Raw genomic sequence first — 24100 nt, 5'->3', positions numbered from 1 at the left:
GCTGTGGACCTCAGGAGGAGGCTGAGACGGATCATTCACTCAATATTTCTGGTTTAGATTGAATGCTTAAGCCTTGTCATTTGCACTGATGTCCTTGAATATCCTAATATCAATGATGGAGATATTTGTAGAACGTCCGCCACCTATTAGTTCTTTAATTGTCTGCCACTGATGTGACAGGACTGCAGAGCTTTGACCTGATCTGCAGTGCAGAGTCTATCACATGTAGCTTCTGCAGCTTAGCATGCAAGTCATCCTGTGTTGTAGCTTCATCAGGTTGATGTCTCATTTTTAGTTATGCCTGGTAATGCTTCTGACATGCCCTCCTTTAATCTGCATTCAGACAAGATCTGATGCGGCTGTGCTAGACATTGGTGAGGCCATTTATGGAATACTGCGTACAATTCTGGTGACCCTTTTATAAGAAGGATGTTAAATTTAAGGTGCAGGAAACATTTACAACAATGTTGGCTGGACTAGAGGGATTGAGTTGTAGGGAGAGGCTGAATAGGCTGGGGATCTTTTTCCCTGGAGCATCTGAGGCTGAGGGGTGACCTAAAAGAGGATTATAAAATTATGAGGGGCATGGAAAGGGTGAATAGCCAGAGTCTTTTTTCCTAGGGTGGGGTTGTCCAAAACCAGAGGACATAGGTTTAAGGTGAGAGGGGCAAGATTCAATAAGGACCTGAGAGGTAACTTCTTCACACACAGGGTGGTGCATGTGTTGAACGATCTATCAGAGGAAGTGGTGGAGGTGGGTACAATTACACCATTTAAAAGGCATGTGGATGGGTATATGAGTAGGAGGCTTTAGAGGGAAATTGCCTAAATGCTGGCAAATGGGACTAGGTCACATTTGGATATTTGGTCACCTTGGACATATTGGACTGAAAGGCCTGTTTCTGTGCTCTATGGCTATGATCTCCCAGCTTGATGGAAATAATAGAGTGGGTAATATATAATTACAGATTATGATTGAATATAATTATGCAGCTGATCATCCTCCAGTGTCTCGTGGATACTCAGATTTGAGTTAATAAATTTGTTTTACACAGTGGGACAGCCATATATTACCATACAGGATACTCTTGTTTTAAAGTCGGGAATTTGTCTCCACAAGGCTTGTGCAGTGGCTATGCCACAGATACTGGCAACTTAAGATCCTTACTTACCTTTGGGTCATAAGCAAATTTGGCAACAATGCATTTGTCTCTTCATGCTGTTGCGAAGTCGAAAGCATGTATGTTCACTTTAAAATAGTGTTTTCTGAAAATTGCAGTAAACTTAAGTGCAGGCTCAGCTGCCTGAGTGGAAAGGCTGGGAGATGGGCTGTTCCAAAATAGAAGAAAGTGAGGACTGCGGATGCTGGAGATCAGAGCTGAAAAATGTGTTGCTGGAAAAGCGCAGCAGGTCAGGCAGCATCCAAGGAGCAGGAGAATCGACGTTTATGCCCGAAACGTCGATTCTCCTGCTCCTTGAGTGCTCGCTGACCTGCGCTTTTCCAGCAACACATTTTTCTGTTCGAAAATAGAACCATGTAACAATTGGCTGTTAAATGGATACCTGAGTTTTGGTTGCTGTTTCGACAAGAATTCAAATTTAACCAGTTAGTTTAAAATATGCCCCGGATACCAGAAGCCAATTATAAGAATTTAATGTGTCACGGGGAGTATATAAACCCAGCATTTTGAAAATTAGAGGGAGAGCAACTGGCACCGAATAGAGCAACTGTCTTAAAGCTAGACAGCTCTCTGCCCATCTAAAATAAATGTTGCTCTTAAAGAAATTAGAAGGTACTCTCTACCAAAGGTACCTTTTCATGGAAAACATATTTGTAGTAAAAAGAAAGGGAGATCAGCGGGGGGGGGGGGTGATTGAAGACCGCAGAGAAGGCAAAGACTATGTGGTCTTGAAATTAAGTTAATGTAATGTTTAATAAATCTGTTATTTGAACAGCACTTTTTTATAGAGTTGGAGTCAGATATTTAAGGAGTTAAGATAAAGGGGGGCTCTAATTTGCTAAAAGTTATTGTTTAGTGTTCACTATTAAGAGTTAGGAAAATAAACTTATTTTTTTCTTTAACTAGTGAAAATTAGGATTTCTCTGTCAATTACATTTTAACAGATTGTGAGGTGAGGTTTTAATTAACTGAGGGATTTGACCTCCACATCATAACAATGCAAGTTATTGCTATGAGTTAAAGTAGTTGAGATTTTAGCACTGACCTCAGTGGCTCAATTAGTGACAGCTCATTGTGTCATTGACCCCTACACTCTGCTTTCTGTTAGCTACCCAATCTTCTGTCAAAGCTAACCAAGCTGCTCCCTACACTGGAGCCTTTCTTGTGTAGTAATTTTTGATAGAGTACCTAAACAAAAGGCTTGTAGAAATCCAAGTACACCATGTTCACATTCACTTTTCTCCATGTTGTTACATCTAATTCTTATGGATGTTGTCTTTCTTACTGTGTCACCAAGCATTCCTTCAGGCAATGTTAACACAACTGTGCAATCTTGAGTATTGCTGAAAAAAGACATGTATTGTCAAAGCTTCTCATCTTGTATTTCGCAACATTACCAGTTCAAGGGCTTTTTTAATTTACTCAGGTAATATGGGTATCGCTGGCTTTTATTTATACTGGACATTTATCCTGCATGGGAGGAGAGTGCTCTAGTTCTTGATTGTTCCATTGGGAACAGTCTGTCTTTATCTACTGTAATCAGGCCACTGGTAGATCTGAATAGCCACATCAAATCTCTTAAACTTTACTTTTCCAAGGAGGGTGGCCACAGCTTTTCGAAGCTATGTTCCAGAAGAAACATTTTTGGGAAGTTTTTCTACGCTCCTTGAAACCTTCCTAAAAGTGGCCGCAAGAACTGGACTCTGCTACAGATTGGGCTGAACTGTGAATTTGTTGTAACTTCTGTACTTTTTATGCACTTTTTTTATATAAAAAGCTCAGAATCCTATTTGATTTGTTAACCACTTTTCAACCTGTCTATCATCGTCAGTGATTTGTGCATGTGTGCCCCAAATTTCTTTGTTCTGCTTTCCCTTTAGAAGTTGGATTTTATTTTGATCAAAATGAATCAGTTTACATTTCTAAATCAATCTTTATCTGCCACATCTCTGCCTGTCTGTGTCCTCTTGACATTTATCACCAGTCTCCCTACAGTTTGCAATACTGCCACGTTTTGTGCCATTTTCTAATCTTGAAATTGTGTTTTATATTCCCAAGACTAGGTCATTAATATAGATCAGGAAGAGTAGGGCTAGCCTTTGCGAATCTCACTGTATTCCTCCTTCCAGTCTAAAGAACCCTTGAATCACTAAAACCAAGTTGGGGGATCAGTGATAGTAGAGAGTGTGGTGCTGGAAAAGCACAGCGGGTCAGGCAGCATCTGAGGAGCAGGAGAATCAATGTTTTAGGCATAAGCCCTTCATCGGGAAGGGCTGAACTTTCATCAGGGGATCAATCATGGTTCAATGAAGAGTGCCGAAGAGCATGTCAGGAGCAACACCATGTGTACTTAAAAATTAGGTGTCAGCTTGGTGAAGCGACCAAACAGGAGTATTTGCATGCCACACGGCATAAGCAGCAAGTGATAGACAGAGTCAAAGGACCAATAGATCCGGTCTAACCTCCAAAGTCCTGCCATATCCAGTTGTGAATGGAGGTGGGCAATTAACTCACTGGTGAAGGCTCTGTAAATATCTTCAGCCACAAGTGTTGAGTGGATGATTCATCTTGATCTCCTTCAGTGTTCCCCAGCATCACACATACCAGTTTATAGCTAATTCAATTCACTCCACGTGATCTCAAGAAATAGTTGGAAGAACAGGATATTGCAGACACTGGCCTCTGACAACATTCTTGCAATAGTACTGATGACGTGTTCCAGAATTTGCTGCTACTCTAGCCAAGCTCTTCCAGTACAGTTACAACATTGGCATCTACCTGGCAATGTAGAAAATTACCCAAATATATCCTGTACAGAAAATGCAGGAACAAATCTAACCCAGCCAGTTATTGCTATCAACCTACTCTTGATCATCAGTAATATGATGGAAAGTGTCTTCAGCAGTGCTATCAAGCTGCACCTGCTCAGTGATGGTGAGTTTTGAGAAGATTTGAAGCTCAGGTTGAGGTTCTGGATGTAGGTTTGCTCGCTGAGTTGGAAGGTTTGGTTTCAGACGTTTTGTCACCATACTAGGTGACATCATCAGTGAGCCTCCAGATGAAGCCCTGGTGGTATGGCCTGCTTTTTATTTATGCGTTTAGGTTTCCTTGGGTTTGTGACATAATTTCCTGTGGTGATGTCATTTCCTGTTTTTCTGAGGTGGTGGTAAATGGAATCCAAGTCAATGTGTTCTTTGATAGAGTTGCGCTTGGAATGCCATGCTTCTGGGAATTCTCGCGCATCTCTCTGGCTTGCCCTAGGATAGATGTGTTGTCCCAGTCGAAGTAGTGTCCTTCCTCATCTGTATGTAAGGATACTAGTGAGAGTGGGTCATGTCTTTTCGTGGCTGGTTGATGTTTATGTATCCTGGTGGCTAGGTTTCTGCCTGTTTGTCCAATGTGGTGTTTGTTACTGTTCTTGCAAGGTATTTTGTAAATGACATTAGTTTTGTTTATTGTCTGTATAGGGTCCTTCAAGTTCATTATCTGCTTTGTGGGTTACCAGGATGTCAAGGGGTCTGAGTAGTCTGGCAGTCATTTCCGAGATGTCTTTGATGTAGGAGAGAATGGCTAGGGTTTCTGGATGTGTTTTGACTGCTTGTTTGGGTTTGTTGCTGAGAAATCGGCGTACTGTGTTGATGAATATCCATTCTTTTTGAATACACTGTATAGGTGATATTTCTCTGCTCTTCGTAGTTCCTTTGTCCTGCAGTGTGTGGTAACTCGTTGAAATAATAATCTAATGCAGCTTCGTTTGTTGATGTTGGGATGATTGCTTCCTGGGATGAATTTTGTTGGAGGTCAGTCATCTCAGCTTCAGAACATTGCTCAAGAGCTCCTTAGGATAGTGTCATAGGCCTAACTGTCTTCAGCTGCTTCATCAATGACCTTCCCTCCATCATAAGATCAGAAGTGGGGATATTAGCTGATGTTTGCACATGCTCACTTGTAAATAGTACATTCCCGACTCATCAGATACTGAAGCAGTCCATGTTCAAATGCAGCAACATCTAGACAATATCCAGGCTTGGGCTGACAAATGGCAAGTAACATTCACACCACACAAATGCCAGACAAGATTATCTCCAATAAGAGTCAATCTAAACACCACCCCTTGACATTCAATGGAGTTACCATCACTGAATACCCCATTATCAACATCCTGGCGGTTACCATTAAAAAGAAACCTAATTGGACTTGCCACATAAAAAGTGATTACAAAAACAGGTCAGAGGCTAGGAATACTCAGCTGCGTAAGTCACCTCTTGAGTCCCCAAAACCTATTTGCCATTTGCAAGGCACAAGTCAGGAATGTGATCGATTATTCCTCACTTTTATGGATGGGTGCAGCTTCAACAATATTCAAGAAGCTTGACACTATTCCGAGTAAAGCAATCTGCTTGATTGGCAATATATCCACAAGCATCCACTCCCTCCATCTCTATCGCTCAGTAGCAGCAGCAGCATGTACTATTTACAAGTGAATTGCAGAAATTATCCAAAGATCCTCAGACAGCACCTTCCAAACCCACAAACACTTCCATTGAGAATGACAAGACAGCAGATATATGGAACTTAGAACATAGAACATAGGAAAATACAGTGCAGTACAGGCCCTTTGGCCCTCGATGTTGCGCCAATCCAAGCCCACCTAACCTACACTAGCCCACTATCCTCCATATGCCTATCCAATGCCCGTTTAAATGCCCATAAAGAGGGAGAGTCCACCACTGCTACTGGCAGGGCATTCCATGAACTCACGACTCGCTGAGTAAAGAATCCCCTAACATCTGTCCTATACCTACCACCCCTTAATTTAAAGCTATGCCCCCTCGTAATAGCTGACTGCATACGTGGAAAAAGGTTCTCATGGTCAACCCTACCTAAACCCCTAATCATCTTGTACACCTCTGTTGTTGTGGTTCTGTTCGTCGAGCTGGAAATTTTTGTTGCAAACGTTTTGTCCCGTGGCTAGGCGACATCATCAGTGCTTGGGAGCCTCCTGCGAAGTGCTTCTTTGATGTTTCCTCCGGTGTTTATAGTGGAGCGCTTCGCATCAAAGAAGCGCTTCGCAGGAGGCTCCCAAGCACTGATGATGTCGCCTAGCCAGGGGACGAAACGTTTGCAACAAAAACTTCCAGCTTGGCGAACAGAACCACAACAATGAGCACCCGAGCTACAAATCTTCACACAAACTTTGTACACCTCTAAACCTTCTTTTCTCCAATGAAAACAGCCCCAAGTGCCTCAGCCTTTCCTCATACGATCTTCCTGCCATACCAGGCAACATCCTGGTAAACCTCCTCTGCACCCATTCCAATGCCTCCACATCCTTCCTATAGTATGGCGACCAAAATTGCACACAATACTCCAGATGCGGCAGCACCAGAGTCTTATACAACTGCAACATGACCTCAGGGCTCCAGAACTCAATTCCTCTACCAATAAAAGCCAGTACGCCATATGCCTTCACCGCACTATTTACCTGGTTGGCAACTTTCAGAGATCTGTGTACATGGACACCAAGATCCCTCTGCTCATCCACACTACCAAGTATCCGACCATTAGCCCAGTACCCCGTCTTTTTGTTACTCTTACCAAAGTGAATCACCTCACACTTACCTACATTGAACTCCATTTGCCACCTTTCTGCCCAGTTCTGCAGCTTATCTATATCCCGCTGTAACCTGACTCACTGTCAACAACTCCACCGACTTTCGTATCATCCGCAAACTTGCTCACCCAACCTTCTAGCCCCTCCCCCAGGTCATTTATAAAAATGACAAACAGCAATGGTCCCAAAACAGATCCTTGCGGAACACCGCTAGTAACTGCACTCCAAGATGAACCTTTACCATCAACTACTACCCTCTGTCTTCTTCCAGCCAGCCAATTCCTAATCCAAACCTCCAACTCACCCTCAATGCCATACCTCCGTACTTTTTGCAGTAGCCTACCATGGGGAACCTTATCAAACGCCTTACTAAAATCCATATACACCACATCTAACGCTTTACCCTCGTCTACCTCCTTAGTCACCTTCTCAAAGAATTCAATAAGGTTTGTGAGGCACGACCTGCCCTTCACAAAACCATGCTGACTATCCTTGATCACATTATTCCTATCCAGATGTTCATAAATCCTATCCCTTACAATTCTCTCTAAGACTTCGCCCACAACAGAAGTGAGACTCACCGGCCTATAGTTACTAGGGTTATCCCTACTCCCCTTCTTGAACAAGGGAACCACATTTGCTATCCTCCAGTCTACTGGCACTATTCCTGTAGACAACGAGGACATAAAAATCAAGGTCAATGGCTCTGCAATCTCCTCCCTCGCTTCCCAGAGAATCCTAGGATAAATGCTATCAGGCCCAGGGGACTTATCTATTTTCACCCTTTCCAGAATTTCCAACACCTCTTCCCTACATACCTCAAAGCTGTCCATTCTAATTAATTGTGACTCAATATTCACATTGGCAACAATGTCCTGTTCCTGAGTGAATACTGACGAAAAGTATTCATTCAGTGTCTCCCCAACCTCTTCAGCCTCCATATGCAACTTCCCACTACTATCCTTGACTGGACCTATTCCTACCCAGTCATTTTTTTATTCCTGACATACCTATAGAAAGCCTTAGGGTTTTCCCTAATCCTACAAACTAAGGACCTTTCATGTCCCCTCCTTGCTGCTCTTAGCTCTCTCTTCAGATCCTTCCTGGCTACCTTATAACTCTCAATCGCCCCAATTGAACCTTCATGCCTCCTGTTTACATAGGCCGCCCTCTTCCATTTTACAAGGGATTTCAATTCCTTATTAAACCACGGCTCCCTCACACGACCCTTTCCTCCCTGCCTGACAGGTACATACTTATAAAGGACACTCAATAGTTGCTCCTTGAACAAGCTCCACATATCAATTGTGCCCATGCCTTGAAGCCTACTTTTCCAAGCCACGCATCCTAGGTCGTGCCTCACCGCATCATAATTTCCCTGCCCCCAACTATAACTCTTGCCCTGCAGTGCACACTTATCCCTCTCCATCACTAGAGTAAAAGTCACCGAATTGTGGTCACTGTCCCCAAAGTGCTCACCTACCTCCAATTCTAATACCTGGCCTGGTTCGTTACCCAGAACCAAATCCAGTATGGCCTCACCTCTTGTTGGCCTGTCTACATATTGTCAGGAAACCCTCCTGCACACATTGGACAAACACCGACCCATCTAACGAACTCGAGCTATAGCTTTCCCAGTCAATATCTGGAAAGTTAAAGTCCCCCATAACAACCAACATATTACTTTCACTCTTCTCCTGAATCATCTTCGCAATCCTTTCTTCTACGTCTCTAGGACTATTAGGAGGCCTGTAGAAAACTCCTAACAGGGTGACCTCACCTTTCCTATTCCTAACCTCAGCCCAAACTACCTCAGATGGCGAGTCTTCATCTATCGTCCTTTCCATCGCTGTAATACTATCTTTGACAAGCAATGCCACACCTCCCCCTCTTTTACCCCCACCTCTGACCCTACTAAAACATTTAAACCCTGGAAACTGTAACAGCCAATCCTGTCCCTGTTCTACCCATGTCTCTGTAATAGCCACAACATCAAAATCCCAGGTACCAACCCACGCTGCAAGTTCACCTACCTTATTTCGTACACTTCTTGCATTGAAGTATACACACTTCAAGCCACTTTCCTGTTTACAGGCACCCTCCTTTGAGATTGATGCCATGTTCCTAACCTCCCTACACTCCAGGTCCTGCACCCTAAAGCTACAGTCTAGGTTCCCATGCCCCTGCAGAGTTAGTTTAAACCCCCCCCCCCCCCCCCAAAGAGCACTAGCAAACCTCCCCCGAAGGATACTGGTGCCCCTCAGGTTCAGGTGTAGACCATCCTGTTTAGAGGTCCCACCTTCCCCAGAAAGAACCCCAGTTATCCAGATACCGGAATCCCTCCCTCCTGCACCATCCCTGTAGCCACGCATTTAAGTGTTCTCTCTCCCTATTCCTCGACTCTCTATCACGTGGCACCAGTAACAAACCAGAGACAACAACTCTGTTTGTTCTAACTCTGAGCTTCCAACCTAGCTCCCTGAAAGTCTGCCTAACATCCTCAGCCCTCCTCCTACCTATGTCGTTGGTGCCAATGTGGACCACGACTTCGGGCTGCTCCCCCTCCCCCTTAAGGACCTAGAAAACACGATCAGAGACATCATGTACCCTTGCACCTGGGAGGCAACATACCAAACGTGAGTCTCTCTCGCCCCCACAAAACCGGCGATCTGTGCCCCAAACTATCGAGTCCCCAATAACTATTGCTCTGTTCTTCTCCACACTTCCCTTCTGAGCAACGGGTACAGGCTCCGTGCCAGAGGCCTGAACCCCATTGCTTACCCCTGGTAAGTCGTCCCCCCACAAGTATCCAAAACGGTATACTTGTTCTTGAGGGGAACGGCCGCAGGGGGTCCCTGCACTGGCTGCTTCCTCCCAGTCCCCCTCACTGTCACCCATCTGTTTGCAATCTTTGGAGTTACTACTTCCCTAAAGCTCCGATCTATGACCCCCTCTGCCTCCCGAATGATCCTAAGTTCATCCAACTCCAGCTCCAGTTCCCTAACACGGTCTTGGAGGAGCTGGAGATGGGTGCACTTCCTGCAAGTGTAATCAGCAGGGACGACCATGGCATCCCTCACCTCAAACATGTTGCAAGAGGAACATTGCACTGCCTTCACTGCCATCCCTCTAAAAGTAACCTTTTTAAAAAAAAACTAGGTCTAAAGAATAGAACAAGCAAAATGCAGCCCTTACCTACTTACCACAACGGGTCTTATTATTAGGTTAGAGGAGGAGGGAGGGTGGGAGGCACTACCTCTGTAGTGCCTCGGGTTCTTCTCCTGCGCACTTTTATAGGAAAACAAACCTACCCAGGTAAGCTTGTGCTATACCAGCTTCTGGCTGCCCCTCTGGTCGTCGTCACTTCCCCCTGCTGTTCCCGCTCTTTCTGTGAAGAGAAAAAAAAACACCGCTGCCCGCTACCGGTAAGTAATTTTAAAACAAACTGTCTCACCTTAGCTGTAGCCTTCCGGGTTTGTTTAAACTCAGCTGCTGCTCGCACTCAAAATGCCACCTGCAAGTTCCCCTGCAAGTCATTCACCATCCTGACTTGGAAATAGAGAGGAACCTTGATTATCCGAACATAATTATCAGAATTGTGGATTATCCAAGCAAGATCTAAAGGTCCCATAAAACCGTTACAGCTGAGATGTGTTACCAAAAATGGTGCGATGATCGCGTCTTTTGTTTAAATGATTAAAAGTGAAAAAGATGTACAAATGTTACATCAAAGAGGTGTCACTGACACTGGTGCAACAATCTCAGTTGGTCAACTGTAGCAGTGTTAAAATAATTTTAACACATAAAAATGACTGACATGCTGAAGGATTTAAATGCATGACAAAATCAGTGGTGTATTCATTCCCGCTGCAACTTTGTTCTGAGTACATATCTGTTATAAGTTGTTGAGTTGCTATTACCATGTCTGTGAAGAGAAAGCTGACAGCATTGGCAATTGAACTAATTCAGCAGGTAGATGGGAACCCAAATTGTAGTTCGAGTGTACAGGAGGTTGCAAGTAGTGAGGTCCGAAATAAGGTTTCAAGGTCGCAAGAGGGCCTCAGCAAGCAAGAAGTTGGTTTGAAGTGTGTTTACTTCAGTGCCAGGAGCATCTGGAATTAGGTGGGCAAACTTCCAGCATGGAAGTGTTGTGACCATTTCGGAGACAAGGGTAGAGAAGGGACAGGGAAAGACAACGGAACGAGGACATGCCGCAACCCAAAGGACTAGCCACACTACCATACATCAAGAACATCTCTGAAATGACAGCCAGACTACTGCGACCACTAGGACTTTTAACAGCACACAAACCAACAGCCACTCTCAGACAACAACTAACCAGAACGAAGGACCCGATACCCAGCATGAGCAAAACTAATGTAGTGTACAAAATCCCATGCAAGGATTGCACAAAACACTATATAGGACAAACAGGAAGACAGCTAACGATCCGCATCTACGAACATCAACTAGCCACGAAACGACACGACCAGCTATCCCTAGTAGCCACACACGTAGACGACAAGCAACATGAATTTGACGGGGACAACACTACCATTATAGGGCAAGCGAAACAAAGAACAGCCAGGGAATTCCTAGAAGCATGGCACTCATCCACAAACTCCATCAACAAACACATCGACCTGGACCCAATATACCGGCCACTACAGCGGACAGCTGAAACTGACAACCGGAAGCGGCAGGGACAGGCCACTATAAATGCCGGAGGAAACACCACAGAAGCGCTTCACAGGAGGCTCCCAAGCACTGAGGATGTCACCTAGATAGGGGACGAAATGTTTGCAACAAAAACTTCCAGTTCGGCGAACAGAACCACAGCAGGAATGGTTGTTGCAGGTTCCAGGATTTAGATATTTCAATAAGAACAGAAAAGATGGTAAAAGGAAGGGAGGGTGTGGCATTGATAGTCAAGGACAGTATAACGGTTGCCTTGTCTACTGAGGTACTATGGGCTGAGGTTAGAAATAGGAAAAGAGAGGTCACCCTATTGGGAGTTTTCTATAGGCCTTCAAATAGTTCCAGAGATGTAGAGGAAAGGATAGCAAAGATGATTTTCGATAGAAGTAAGAATGACAGGGTAGTTGTTATAGAGAACTTTAACTTTCCAAATATTGCCTGGAAATACAATGGTTCAAGCACTTCAGGTGGGTCAGTTTTTGTCCAATGTGTGCAGGTCGACAGGCCAACAAGGGGTGAGGCCACATTAGATTTGGTATTGGGTAATGAACCCGGCCAAGTATTAGACTTGGAGGTAGGTGAGCACTTTGGTGATAGTGACTACAATTTGATCATGTTTACTTTAGCAATGGGAAGAGATAGGTATATATTGCAGGGCAAGAGTTATAGCTGGGGGAAAGGCAATTATGATGTGATTAGGCAAGGTTTAGGATGCAGGGCACGGGCACAATTGAAATGTGGAGCTTATTCAAGGAACTGCTACTGCGGATCCTTGATAAGTATGTATCTGTCAGGCAGGGAGGAAGTTGTCGAGCATGGGAGCCATGGTTCACTAAAGAAGTTGAATGGCTTGTCAAGAGGAAGAAAAAGGCTTATGTTAGGATGAGATGTGAAGGCTCAGTTAGGGTGCTTGAGAGTAATAAGTTACCCAGGAAAGATCTAGGAAAAAGTTGAGAAGAGCCAGGAGGGGATATGAGAAGTCCTTGGCGGATAGGATGAAGGAAAACCCTAAGGCTTTCTACAAATATATCAGGAATAAAAGAATGACTGCAGAAAGATTAGGGCCAATCAAGGATAGTAGTGGGAAGTTGTGCGTGGAGTCAGAAGAGACAGGCGAAGTGCTAAATGAATATTTTTTGTCAGTCTTCACACCAGAAAAAGACAATGTTGTCGAGGAGAATACCGAGATATGGGCTACTAGACTAGATGGGATTGAGGTTCACAAGGAGGAGGTATTAGCAATTCTGGACAGTGTGAAAATAGCTAAGTCCCCTGGGCTGGCTGGGATTTATCCTGGGATTCTCTGGGAAGCCAGGGAGGTGATTGCCGAGCCTTTGGCTTTGATCTTTATGTTGTCATTGTCTACAGGGATAGTGCCTGAAGATTGGAGGATAGCAAGTATTGTCCCCTTGTGCAAAAAAGGGAGTAGAGACAACCCTGATAGTTATGGACTAGTGAGGATGTGGGTGAAATGTTGAAAAAGAGAGAGGATTTATAATCGTCTACAAAGGAATAAGTTGATTAGGGATAGTCAACACAGTTGTGTGAAGGGTAGTTCATACCTCACCAGCCTTGTTGAGTTATTTGAGAAGGTGACCAAACAAGTGGATGAGGGTAAAGTGGTTGATGTGTATATGGATTTCAGTAAGGCGTTTGATAAGGTTCCCCACGGTAGGCTATTGCAGAAAATACGGAGGCATGGGATTGAGAGTGATTTAGCGGTTTGGGTTTGAAATTGGCTAGCTGAAAGAAGAACAATGTTGCTGATTGATGGGAAGTGTTTGTTCTGGTGTTCAGTTACTAGTGTACCGCAAGGATCTGTTTTGGGGCCACTGCTGATTGTCATTTTTATAAACAACCTGGATGAGGGCGTAGAAGAATGAGTTAGTAAATTTGCAGGTGACACTAAGGTCACTAGAGTTGTGGATAATGCAGAAGGATGTTCCAGGTTTACAAAGGGACATGGATAAGCTGCAGAGCCGGACAGAGAGGTGATAAATGGACTTTAATGTGGAAAAATGTGAGGTGATTCACTTTGCAAGGAGAAACAGTAACACAGAGTACTGGGCTAATGGTAAGATTCATGGTAGTATAGATGAGCATAGTGATCTCTGTGTCCATGTACATAGATCCCTGAAAGTTGCCACCCAGGTTGATTAGGGTTGTTAAGAAGGCAAACGGTGTGTTAGCTTTTATGGGTTGAGGGATTGAGTTTTGGAGCCATGAGGTCATACTGCAGCTGTACAAAGCTCTGGTGCGGCCGCACTTGGAGTATTGCGTACAGTTCTGGTCACCGCATTATAGGAAAGATATGGAAGCTTTGGAAAGGGTTCAGAAGAAATTAACTAGATGTTTGGTATGGAGAGAAGGTCTTATGAAAAAAGGCTGAAGGACTTGAGGCTGTTTTTGTTAGAGAGAAGGAGGTTGAGAGGTGACTTAATTGAGACATACAAGATAATCAAGGTTAGATAGGGTAGACAGTAAGATCCTTTTTCTTCGGATGGTGATGGGTAGCACGAGGAGGCATAGCTTTAAACTGAGGGGTGATAGATAAAACACAGATGTTAGAAGTAGTTTCTTTACTCAGTGTGGTAGAGGGGGTGTAGTACACATTCCCTGCAACAGTAGTAGACTCGCCAACTTGAAGGATATTTATATGGTCATTGGACGAAAATGGAATTATGTAGGTTAGATGGGCTTCAGATTGGTTTCACAGGTTGGCGCAGCAACGAGGGCCAAAGGGCCTGTATTGCGCTGTAATATTGTGTTCTGTGAACCGAAAAGCAAGATTTTACAACATCTGCATCATGGTGAAAAGCATCAAAGATTGCAGAAGATTACAACATTGGAACAGCAGTAATATCTTTCATCGGGAAAGCAAGACCATCAATCAAGAAATTTATCAACCAAAGTGACACTTCAAATGCATTAAAAAGAAAATCCATGATGTCAGCGAAAGATGAGCAACTCTATCAAGCCGTATTTTTGTGGTTTTCACAGCAGGTGAAAAGGGGGTGCCCGTATCTGGCCCGATGATACGAGAAAAAGCTACCAGTTTCCATGAATGACTCCATGCCGATGAGGCCCATCGCAAGCATATCATTGGGCTGGTTACAGTGTTTCAAACATCATCACGGCATTCGGCAACTCGGTGTTCTTGGAGAGCAGAAGTCCGTGGATGACAGCACTGTGGAAGGGCACAGAAACAACAATCCGTCATCCGTAAAGGAAATTATGAACTTGAACAATTATACGATGTGCATTGCCGGACAAGACGATTGCATCCACTGCCGAAAAGCAGGTGTCGGGACGTAAAGTACAAAAGGATCACATTAGTTTCCCTTCTGTCAACGCCACCGGCACTCATAAATTACTGCTTGTCTGCATCTGGCGTTATGCTAATCCACATTGCTTCAAGAACTCGTTTTCCACAAAGTACAAATCAACAAGACAAGGCATGGATGACACACCCACTTTTTTTCACCCTGATTTTAGGAAGAATTTGTACCTGCCGTCATTTAGCAAGCATTGGACTTGAGCAAAGTGCCCTTCTGCTGTTTGAACCCCATGTTGTCATTGCTATGAAAGGCAGCCAATTAGAATCACCAGACGGAGCTGTCAACTATTTGTTTCGACCACTTCAAAGTTACAGCCACTCGATCAGAGAATCATTGCAATAATGAAGAAATATTATCTCCGTAGCACGATATGTGCCTTAATAAAAACTATGTGGACAAAGGAATGCAGCAAATTATGAAGTCATCCACAGTCAAGGATGTTCATTTGTTGCTATATCTTGGGACCGCATCAAGCCTTCAACAGTTGCAGACTGTTGTTACAATGGCTTGCATGTTGTTAGCCGTGACAGTGCAGAGGACCCCCGTCCAGATCATAGGGTACCCACTGAAATCACCGAAAACTGCAGACAGCTGGGATTAGGAAACTTTGTAGAGGCTGAGATTGATGCTTGGGTAAACTGGCAACGACTTCAGAACAGAGACACTCAGCAATGATCAGATTTTTAACATAGTCATGGAAGAAAAATTGGAGGTGTAATGAACAGCGAAGAGGGTTACCTCAAATTACAACAGGATCTGGGCCAGATGGGCCAATGGGCTGAGAAGTGGCAGATGGAGTTTAATTCAGATAAATGTGAGGTGCTGCATTTTAGAAAAGCAAATCTTAGCAGGACTTCTGTACTTAATGGGAAGGTCCTAGGGAGTGTTGCTGAACAAAGAGACCTTGGAGTGCAGTTTCATAGCTCCTTGAAAGTGGAGTCGCAGGTCGATAGGATAGTGAAGAAGGCATTTGGTATGCTTTCCTTTATTGGTCAGAGTATTGAGTACAGGAATTGGGAGGTCATGTTGCGGCTGTACAGGACATTGGTTAGGCCGCTGTTGGAATATTGCATGCAATTCTGGTCTCCTTCCTATCAGAAAGATGTTGTGAAACTTGAAAGGGTTCAGAAAAGATTTACAAGCATGTTGCCAGGGTTGGAGGATTTGAGCCATAGGGAGAGGTTGAACAGGCTAGGGCTGTTTTCCCTGGAGCATCGGAGGCTGAGGGGTGACCTTATAGAGGTTTACAAAATCGAGGGGCATAGATAGGATAAATAGCCAAAGTCTTTTCCCTGGGGTCGGGGAGTCCAGAACTAGAGGGTATAGGTTTAGGGTGAGAGGGGAAAGATATAAAAGAGACCTAAGGGGCAACTTTTTCATGCAGAGGGTGGTACGCGTATGGAATGAGCTGCCAGAAGATGTGGTGGAGGCTGGTACAATTGCAACATTTAGGAGGCATTTGGATGGGTATATGAATAGGAAGGCTTTGGAGGGATATGGCGGTTGGGATATCTGGTTGGTGTGGACCAAAGAGTATGTTTCCATGCTGTACATCTCTATGACTCTAAGAACAGTGGAAAAGTACGGACACCGTGGATGATAGGGAAAACCAGATACCAACACCACCTGCAGTCCCCATTAACGAAGCTATCAACAGTTTGTGATTTTTCATGGAGTGGTATGAAGCACAAGACAATGTCAGTGCTGTTAAGTTGATGCATCTTTGTCAAAGTGTTATTGTTCACCAAAAAAAAAGACAGAAGCACCTCAAGCAACAGCGGCTAGATATTTTCTTTGAAAAGTAATAACCGGCCTCCACCTTAATGAATTTTATCTATACAAAAAGTAATTTGATTTGTAAAATATCCTGAATTTTTAAGTGATATCCAGTGTTTGTACAAATTTTAGCAATTGAATGAAATATAAACTCTGTAAACGTGCTTTTTTAAGAATTGCATTCAGTATGGCTTCCTTTGTTTTAAGGTAAATCAATTACCCGAATAATCAATTATCCGAACAAAATCCTGCCCGCCCATCTCCTTTGGATAATAGAGATTCCTCTGTATATTGCTATTCCTTTACTGTCACTGAGTCAAAATCCTGGAACTCCCTCTTTAATGGCATTTTGAGTCAACCTACAGCACATGGGCTGCAGTAATTCGAGAAGGTGGCTCACCACCACCACCTCAAGGGCAGTTGGCATGGACAATAAATGCTGGCCATTGACACCAGCTGCTGCTCAAGTTTAAAAATCAACTGATGACTGCTGGCTCTTCCCAAAATTGGGATTGTCCAGAGCACCGGACTAGTCCTGGAGTTCCCACATGGCACAGGATGTATTTTCCACCCTGCCATGCCTCTATTTATTAGATTATTAAACTTTTATACTTGAATAAGGACGACCCCACACCCCCAAATCAACTGTTTCTTCAGTGCTGATGCCCCTATTTTATATGGAGGTTAACAAAAATGTTTTTGCTTATTACTCAAAACAATTTGGTTGTAATTCACTATCCATGTTAGTTAAATTAACATTATCTTCTCAATTTGGTTGCTAAGCAGATTTAATGAAGTTATAAATTATCAATTTGGCTTTGGGTTTTATATGAATTAATCAACTGAGACTTGATTCAATTTGATTGGTTGAGATTAATACATACTAGTGTAATCTAATGTTTCCTTGTATGTGATGTTATCTTTGATTCCTCCCCCTTGTGTTGAGTTTAGATCAGACTCTCAAAATACAGGCCGCTCCCAGTTCTCATGGACAGCTTTCTGTTGGCTGCTGTTTGGAGTACATCAGTGCTGTCTTCTGTCAGAATTGCTGAGCGTGAGTGACAGTATCTGTGTGAATCATGTGCTGATGTAACTCTTATGTCTACAGATGGCAGCAGTATTTTTGATTCTATGGCGAGTGGAATGCGTTTGATTGTGAGCTGCATCTCCTCCTTCCTTATCCTCTCGCTGCTCCTCTTTATGGTTCACCGATTACGACAGAGACGCAGAGAACGAATTGAGTCTCTCATTGGTGGCAATTGTAAGTATTATATTTGTCAATATAGTATTATTATACTGTATTGTCTTCCTTACACTCATGTCAATGCATGCATTTTTGAGAATGATGGCATCCACCTTGACCTTCATTGACCCTTGCTGTGTGTCAGTTGCTTATCGGATATCCTGTACTGTTATGTCCCATGCAAACATCGTCACCCACTTCTGCACGAGTTTGAGACTGCTTCAGATTTTGTAATCTTGGCATGTGGATGAGTTGGACGGAAGGATCTAGTTCCATACTGTACATCTCTCTGACTCTGTTACTTGACCCTAACCTGCACCTTTGACTCTATAAGACATCCGTCAGTATTTCAGCTCCAGTGTGCCCCACTCAGGCCTTGCCTAAACCCATCTGATATTGAAGCCATCAGTCACACCTTTGGTATCTCTGTACAGGTAGTTCTGGGATAACGTGTGTTTCAGCAGCGTGATTTGGCTGTAACATCAGTGGAGAATTAGGGAGCTTACCTCCGTTGACAGCACAATTCCAGCGGGGATCGGTTCACGTGTTTTGTTCTGTGCGTGTAGCAATGTTCTTGCCATTCAGTACATGCACCAGTGTCCATGCATGCACGACATTGGTGCCAGTCTTCGTACCGTTCTGCACATGCACCAATGTCATCTGCTGACAGAACAGTTTTCTGTGAGAGGTACTGTACAGAGAGCAGCTTTCTTACATTTTTTAAATGTACTGTTAAATTTACTTTTGTTTTGTTAATAAATATGATTTCAGCCTTCATTCAGGCTGTGCTGTACTTTGCGTTAGAATTTTGGGTGAATTTTTTTTTTGAGCAATCGTGAGTGATATTTTTTTGCTGGTCTACCCCTAACTCCACCTTTCCCATAGGCCCGATTATTTCCATTAAGCAAGTTTTCACTGGAACGTAGCTATGTGGTTATAAGAGAACTACCTGTACTTGACTCCTGGCCAATGTTCCATCCTCTAAATCTCTTCCACCCATATTTTAATTTGCACCACATTCCATTCCTTCCTCAACCTGTGCTTAGTGATCTATATTGCCTTGAGGTCCGGCAAGTTAAAATCCATTTCTATTTAAAAAAGCTCATTCTTCTTTTCAAATGCTTCTGTGATTTTGCCCTCCCTACTCTGCAATATCTTCCAGCTCCACAACCCACTGGGATCTGTGCTTTTCCCCCCTCCTTTTTTTTAAACCCCCCCCCCCCCCCCCCCCCCCCACCTTTTATCCCCCAGTTGAATATGCTTCATCATTGGTGGCTGTGCTTTCAACTGTCTAGATCTTAAGCTCTGCTGCTTCCTTTCTGACCCTCTGTGCCTCATACTTAATATCCTCTTTAAAGATCATCCTCAAAGCGTACTTCTTTGATAGGCTTTTGTGTGAATGTGCCAAGTTATATTTACTATTGGCTCCTGTGAAGTGCCTTGGGTCATTACAGCACCAAGAATGCCATATAAATGCAAGTTGCAGAAGTTACCAGTGTCCTAGCAGTTCCATCCAAGCCATTTACTTTGCATATGCAGCAATTAATGCACTTTGATCATCCATCCTGTGTCTTTGTCCACTGGCTCAGGAGGTGACACCTTTGCCCAAATCAAGTTGTGATTTGAGCCAATTTTCAGGCGGATCAAAAATTCATCCAGGTTCTGATGACTCTGAAGAAACTGAGGACAGTCATTAAAGTTGGTGGCCAGAGCATAATACTGTCTGCAATGTATTTAGACTACCTAGCATTTAATTGGAGGAGTTGTGGCCAGTCTGGAAATGGTAATGTATAAGTAGTTTGATCACTCTGAGGCAATAGAGAATTGGAACTGGGTGTTGGCTGAGAGAATGTGTAAGCTTAGCAGATGTGGTCAAAGAATAACTTGTGGTTGAGAATGAGTTGAATGTGAAAACTGAATATCTGTATAAAGTGATGGTATATGCTATTAAGAGTCAAACAGGCTAGAATAGAATCAGGCAAGAGCAATACCTCCTGAGGATGGGTGACGTATTGGTGAGGAACACACTTGTTCTATTAGCAGAGAGGTCAGTAACCAGTGGCATAGATTTAAGGTAAAAGGTAGAAAGCTAAAAGAAGAGTTGAGAATTTCTTCACTTCAAGGATAATGGGAGTCTGGAACTCACTGCCTGAAAGGGTGATTGAGACAGATGCGTAGAACATTTAAACAATATGTAGATATTCACTTTTGTTGCCAGGAATGCCAACCAAAACCTAGAAAAGGGGTTGTTGTGGCCAGATTTTTGTTGACTGGCATGGACACGAGCAGCTGCATGGCTGTCTCCTGTGCTGTGGGTTCGCCACAAATGAGTTGGAATATTTACAAAGTCGAGGGAGGTTAAGTGAAAGCTGAAGACAGTTCAGGAGTAAGAGTTACAGCACTAAAAGAGGCCATTCAACCCATCATATCTGTGCTGGTCATCTTGCACCTATCTACCAGCAGCATGCGCTTAGCAACATTCTGACTTGTCGTTCAGATTCTGCCCAGCATTGCGGCCTCAGTGCAAACATTGCCGAAACAGCTGAATTCCAGAGGTGGGATGCGAGTGATCATCTTTGACATCAAGGCAGCATTTGACCAAGTGTCATTTGGAGCTCCAGCAAAACTGGATCTGGTTGAAATCATACAAGCACAAGGGAAGATGGTTGTGCTTGTTGAAGGTTTGTTACCTCAGCTCCAGGACATCTGTGGGTTTTCTTCAGAATAGTGTCTTTTGCTGACAACTTCAGCTGCTTTGTCAGTGATCTCTCTAATGTAAGGTTAGAAGCGGGAATGTTTGCTGTTGCTTGCACGATATTGAGCACCATTTGTGATACTGAAGCAGTCTGTGCCTGAATCATAGAATCCCCGCAGTGCGGAAAGAGATCTTTTGGCCTACTGAATCTGCACCTACCCTCAGAGCATCCTATCTCTGTTAACCCTGCATTTATCATGGTGAACTCACCTAGGCTGAGCATTTCTGGATACTATGGAAGGTCCTGAGAAGTGTTGTGGAACAGAGGGACCTAGTAGTACAAGTACATAGTTCTTTGAAAGCAGTGTCACAGGTAGACAGGGCGGTGAGGAAGGCATTTAGCATGCTGGCCTTCATCGGTTGATGCATTCAATATAGGAGTTCGGATGTTATGTTACAGCTGTATAAGTCATTGATGAGGCCACACTGGGAGTATTGGTCACTCTGTTATAGGAAAGATATAGTTAAACTGGAAAGAGTGCAAAGAAGATTTACAAGGATGTTGCCAAGACGAGTAGGCCTGAGTTATAGAGAGATGTTGGCCAGGGTGAGACTTTATTCCTTGGAAATTAGGAGAATGAGTGACTTTATTGAGGTGTTTAATAGCATTAGGAGCATAAGTCGGATGAATGCATATAATCTTTTTCGTAAGGATGGTGAATTGAAAACTAGTGAGCATCGGTCTAAGGTGAGAGGGAAAAGATTTAAGGAGGACCTGAGGGGCAACTTCACACGGAGTGGTGCGGATGTGGAATGGGTTGCTAGAGAAAGTGTTTGAGGTCGGTACAATAGCAACATTTTAAAAACCTTTGAGTAGATACATGGATGGGAGGGGTTTGAAGGAGTATGGACCAAATGCGGGCAATTGGAGCTAGCTGAGTAGGCAGCATGGACCAGTTTGGGCAGAATGGCCTGTTTCCATGTTGTATTACTTAGCCACAATATTTAGATAGAGTCACTATGAGAGCAGACCAGAAGCTGTGATTCCTGCAGTGAATAACTTACCTCATGACTCATAACCACCTGTCCACCATCTGCAAGGCACAAAGCAGGAGTTTGATAGATGAGTACAGCTCCAACGATACTCCAGAAGCTTGACGACATCAAAGCAGCTCACTTGATTTGCACCACATGCGCAAAAATTCACAACTACCTTCAGTGTCATTGAGTCAAAATCATGGAACATACTCATTAATGGCATTGTCAAGAGTGTGGTGCTGGAAAAGCATAGCAGGTCAGGCAGCATCCAAGGAGCAGAAGAATCGACGTTTTGGGCATGAGCCCTTCATCAGGAATCGTCAGGGCTTACGCCCGAAACATGGATTCTCTTGCTCCTTGTATGCTGCCTGACCTGCTGTGCTTTTCCAGCAACACACTCTCGACTCTGATCTCCAGCATCTGCAGTCCTCACTTTCTCTTCATTTAATGACAATGTGTGTCTACCTACGTGAAATGGACAGCAGCAGTTCAAGGAGGCAGCTCGCCACTACTTTCTCAAGGGCAACACAAGTGAATTTAAAAAGTCTGCAGCCCCATTTCCAGCCCTTGTATGCCATGGCATTTGTGATCATGCAAATACTTTGAAATAATTTGATGGCTTTTACCTCTGCCAATTTTTACCCCAGTGTTTTCCCGAAGCCACCACTCTGGGTAAATTATTTTTCCTTAAATCTGCTGTAAACCTCATTCCTTTTCTCTTAAATGTAATCCTCCTGTTTATTGGCCCATCTTCTAATGTGAAAGGTTTCTTCCCATCTACCCTACGCCCTTCATAACTCTGTACTCCTTAGTCAGATCCCTCTTCAATCTTCTCTGCTCTTAAGGAAATCAACCCCAGCCTGTATAGTCGCTTTTCATAGTTGAATCGCTCCATTCAAGCAACATCCTTGTGAATCTTCTTGCACTGTCTAGTACAATCATATCATAGAGTCATAGACTCTATGACGGACCCTTCAGTTTAACTCGTCCATTCCAACCAGATATCCCACATTAATCTAGTCCCATTTGTTAGCATTTGGCCCACATCCCTCTAAACTCTTCCTATTCATATACCCATCCAGATTCCTTTTAAATGTTGTAATTGTACCAGCGCTGAAAAATGTCTTGCTGGAAAAGCGCAGCAGGTCAGACAGCATCCAAGGAGCAGGAGAATCGACGTTTCGGGTGTAAGCCCTTCTTCAGGAATGAGGAAGGTGTGCCAAGCGGGCTGAGATAAAAGGTGGGGAGGGGTGATGGGAATGCGATAGGTGGAAGGAAGTTAAAGTGAGGGTGATAGGCCGGAGAGAGGTCGGGAAGAAGATTGCAGGTCAAGAAGGCGGTGCTGAGTCCGAGGGTTGGGACTGAGATAAGGTGGGAGGAGGGGAAATGAGGAAGCTGGAGAAATCTGCATTCATCCCTTGTGGTTGGAGGTTTCCTAGGCGGAAGATGAGGCACTCTTCCTCCAGGCGTCGTGTTGCCATGGTCTGGCGATGGAGAAAGCCAAGGACCTGCATGTCCTTGGCTGAGTGGGAGGGGGAGTTAGTGTTCAGCCACGGGGCGGTTGGGTTGGATGGTGCGGGTGTCCCAGAGGTGTTCTCTGAAACGTTCTGCAAGTAGGCGGCCTGTCTCCCCAATGTAGAGGAGGCCACATTGGGTGCAGCGGATGCAGTAAATGATGTGTGTGGAGGTGCAGGTGAATTTGTGACGGATATGGAAGGATCCCTTGGGTCCTTGGAGGGAAGTGAGGGGGGAGATGTGGGTGCAAGTTTTGCAATTCTTGCGGTTGCAGGGAAAGGTGCCGGGAGTGGAGGTTGGGTTGGTGGGGGTATGTGGATCTGACGAGGGAGTCACGGAGGGAGTGGTCTTTCCGGAAAGCTGATAGGGGAGGGGAGGGAAATATGTCCTTGGTGGTAGGGTCTGTTTGGAGGTGGCAGAAATGACGATGTATCTGGAGGTTGGTGGGGTAGTAGGTGAAGACCAGTGGGGTTCTGTCCTGGTGGCGATTGGAGGGGTGGGGTTCAAGGGCGGAGGAGCGGGAAGTGGAGGAAATGCGGTGGAGAGCATCGTCAACCACGTCTGAGGGGAAATTGCGGTCTTTGAAGAAGGAGGCCATCTGGGTTGTTTTGGGACTGGAATAAGGTGGGGAAATGAGGAAGCTGGAGAAATCTGCATAATGTACCAGCCTCCACCATTCCCTCTGGCAGTTCATTTTATGCACACACCACCCACTGCACAAAAAAGTTGTCCCTTGGGTCCCTTTCAAATCATTCCCCTCTCATCTTAAACTTGTGCTGTCTAGTTTTGGCCTCCCCTACCCTGGGGAAAAGACTTTGACTATTCACCCTATCCATGCTGCTCATGATTTTATAAACTTATTTTAAGTTCACTCTCGGCCTCCAATGCTCCAGGGAAAATAATAGCCCCAGGCTATTCAGCCTCTCTTATAGCTCAAACCCTCCAGTCCTAGCAACATCCTTGTAAATCTTTTCTGAACCCTTTCATGTTTAACAACATCTT

General features: G+C 44.2%; 1 protein-coding gene across 4 annotated transcripts in view; it reads left to right on the top strand.

Moving 5' to 3' along the window:
- Positions 1–24100, top strand: part of dgcr2 (DiGeorge syndrome critical region gene 2) — a 93103-nt gene that overhangs the window by 66114 nt on the left and 2889 nt on the right. For all 4 annotated transcript variants that reach the window (XM_088000244.1, XM_088000242.1, XM_088000243.1 and 1 more), the window contains exon 9: positions 17716–17868. In XM_088000244.1, the coding sequence (XP_087856370.1) occupies positions 17716–17868 (153 nt within the window). The remainder of the gene's footprint in view (positions 1–17715; positions 17869–24100) is intronic.

The sequence above is a fragment of the Chiloscyllium plagiosum genome, unplaced genomic scaffold (assembly GCF_037043375.1).
Source record: "Chiloscyllium plagiosum isolate Xiang-an unplaced genomic scaffold, Cpla_swu_hap1 HiC_scaffold_24, whole genome shotgun sequence".
NCBI classification, from domain to species: domain Eukaryota; kingdom Metazoa; phylum Chordata; class Chondrichthyes; order Orectolobiformes; family Hemiscylliidae; genus Chiloscyllium; species Chiloscyllium plagiosum.
This window is presented reverse-complemented; position numbering and strand designations above follow the sequence as displayed.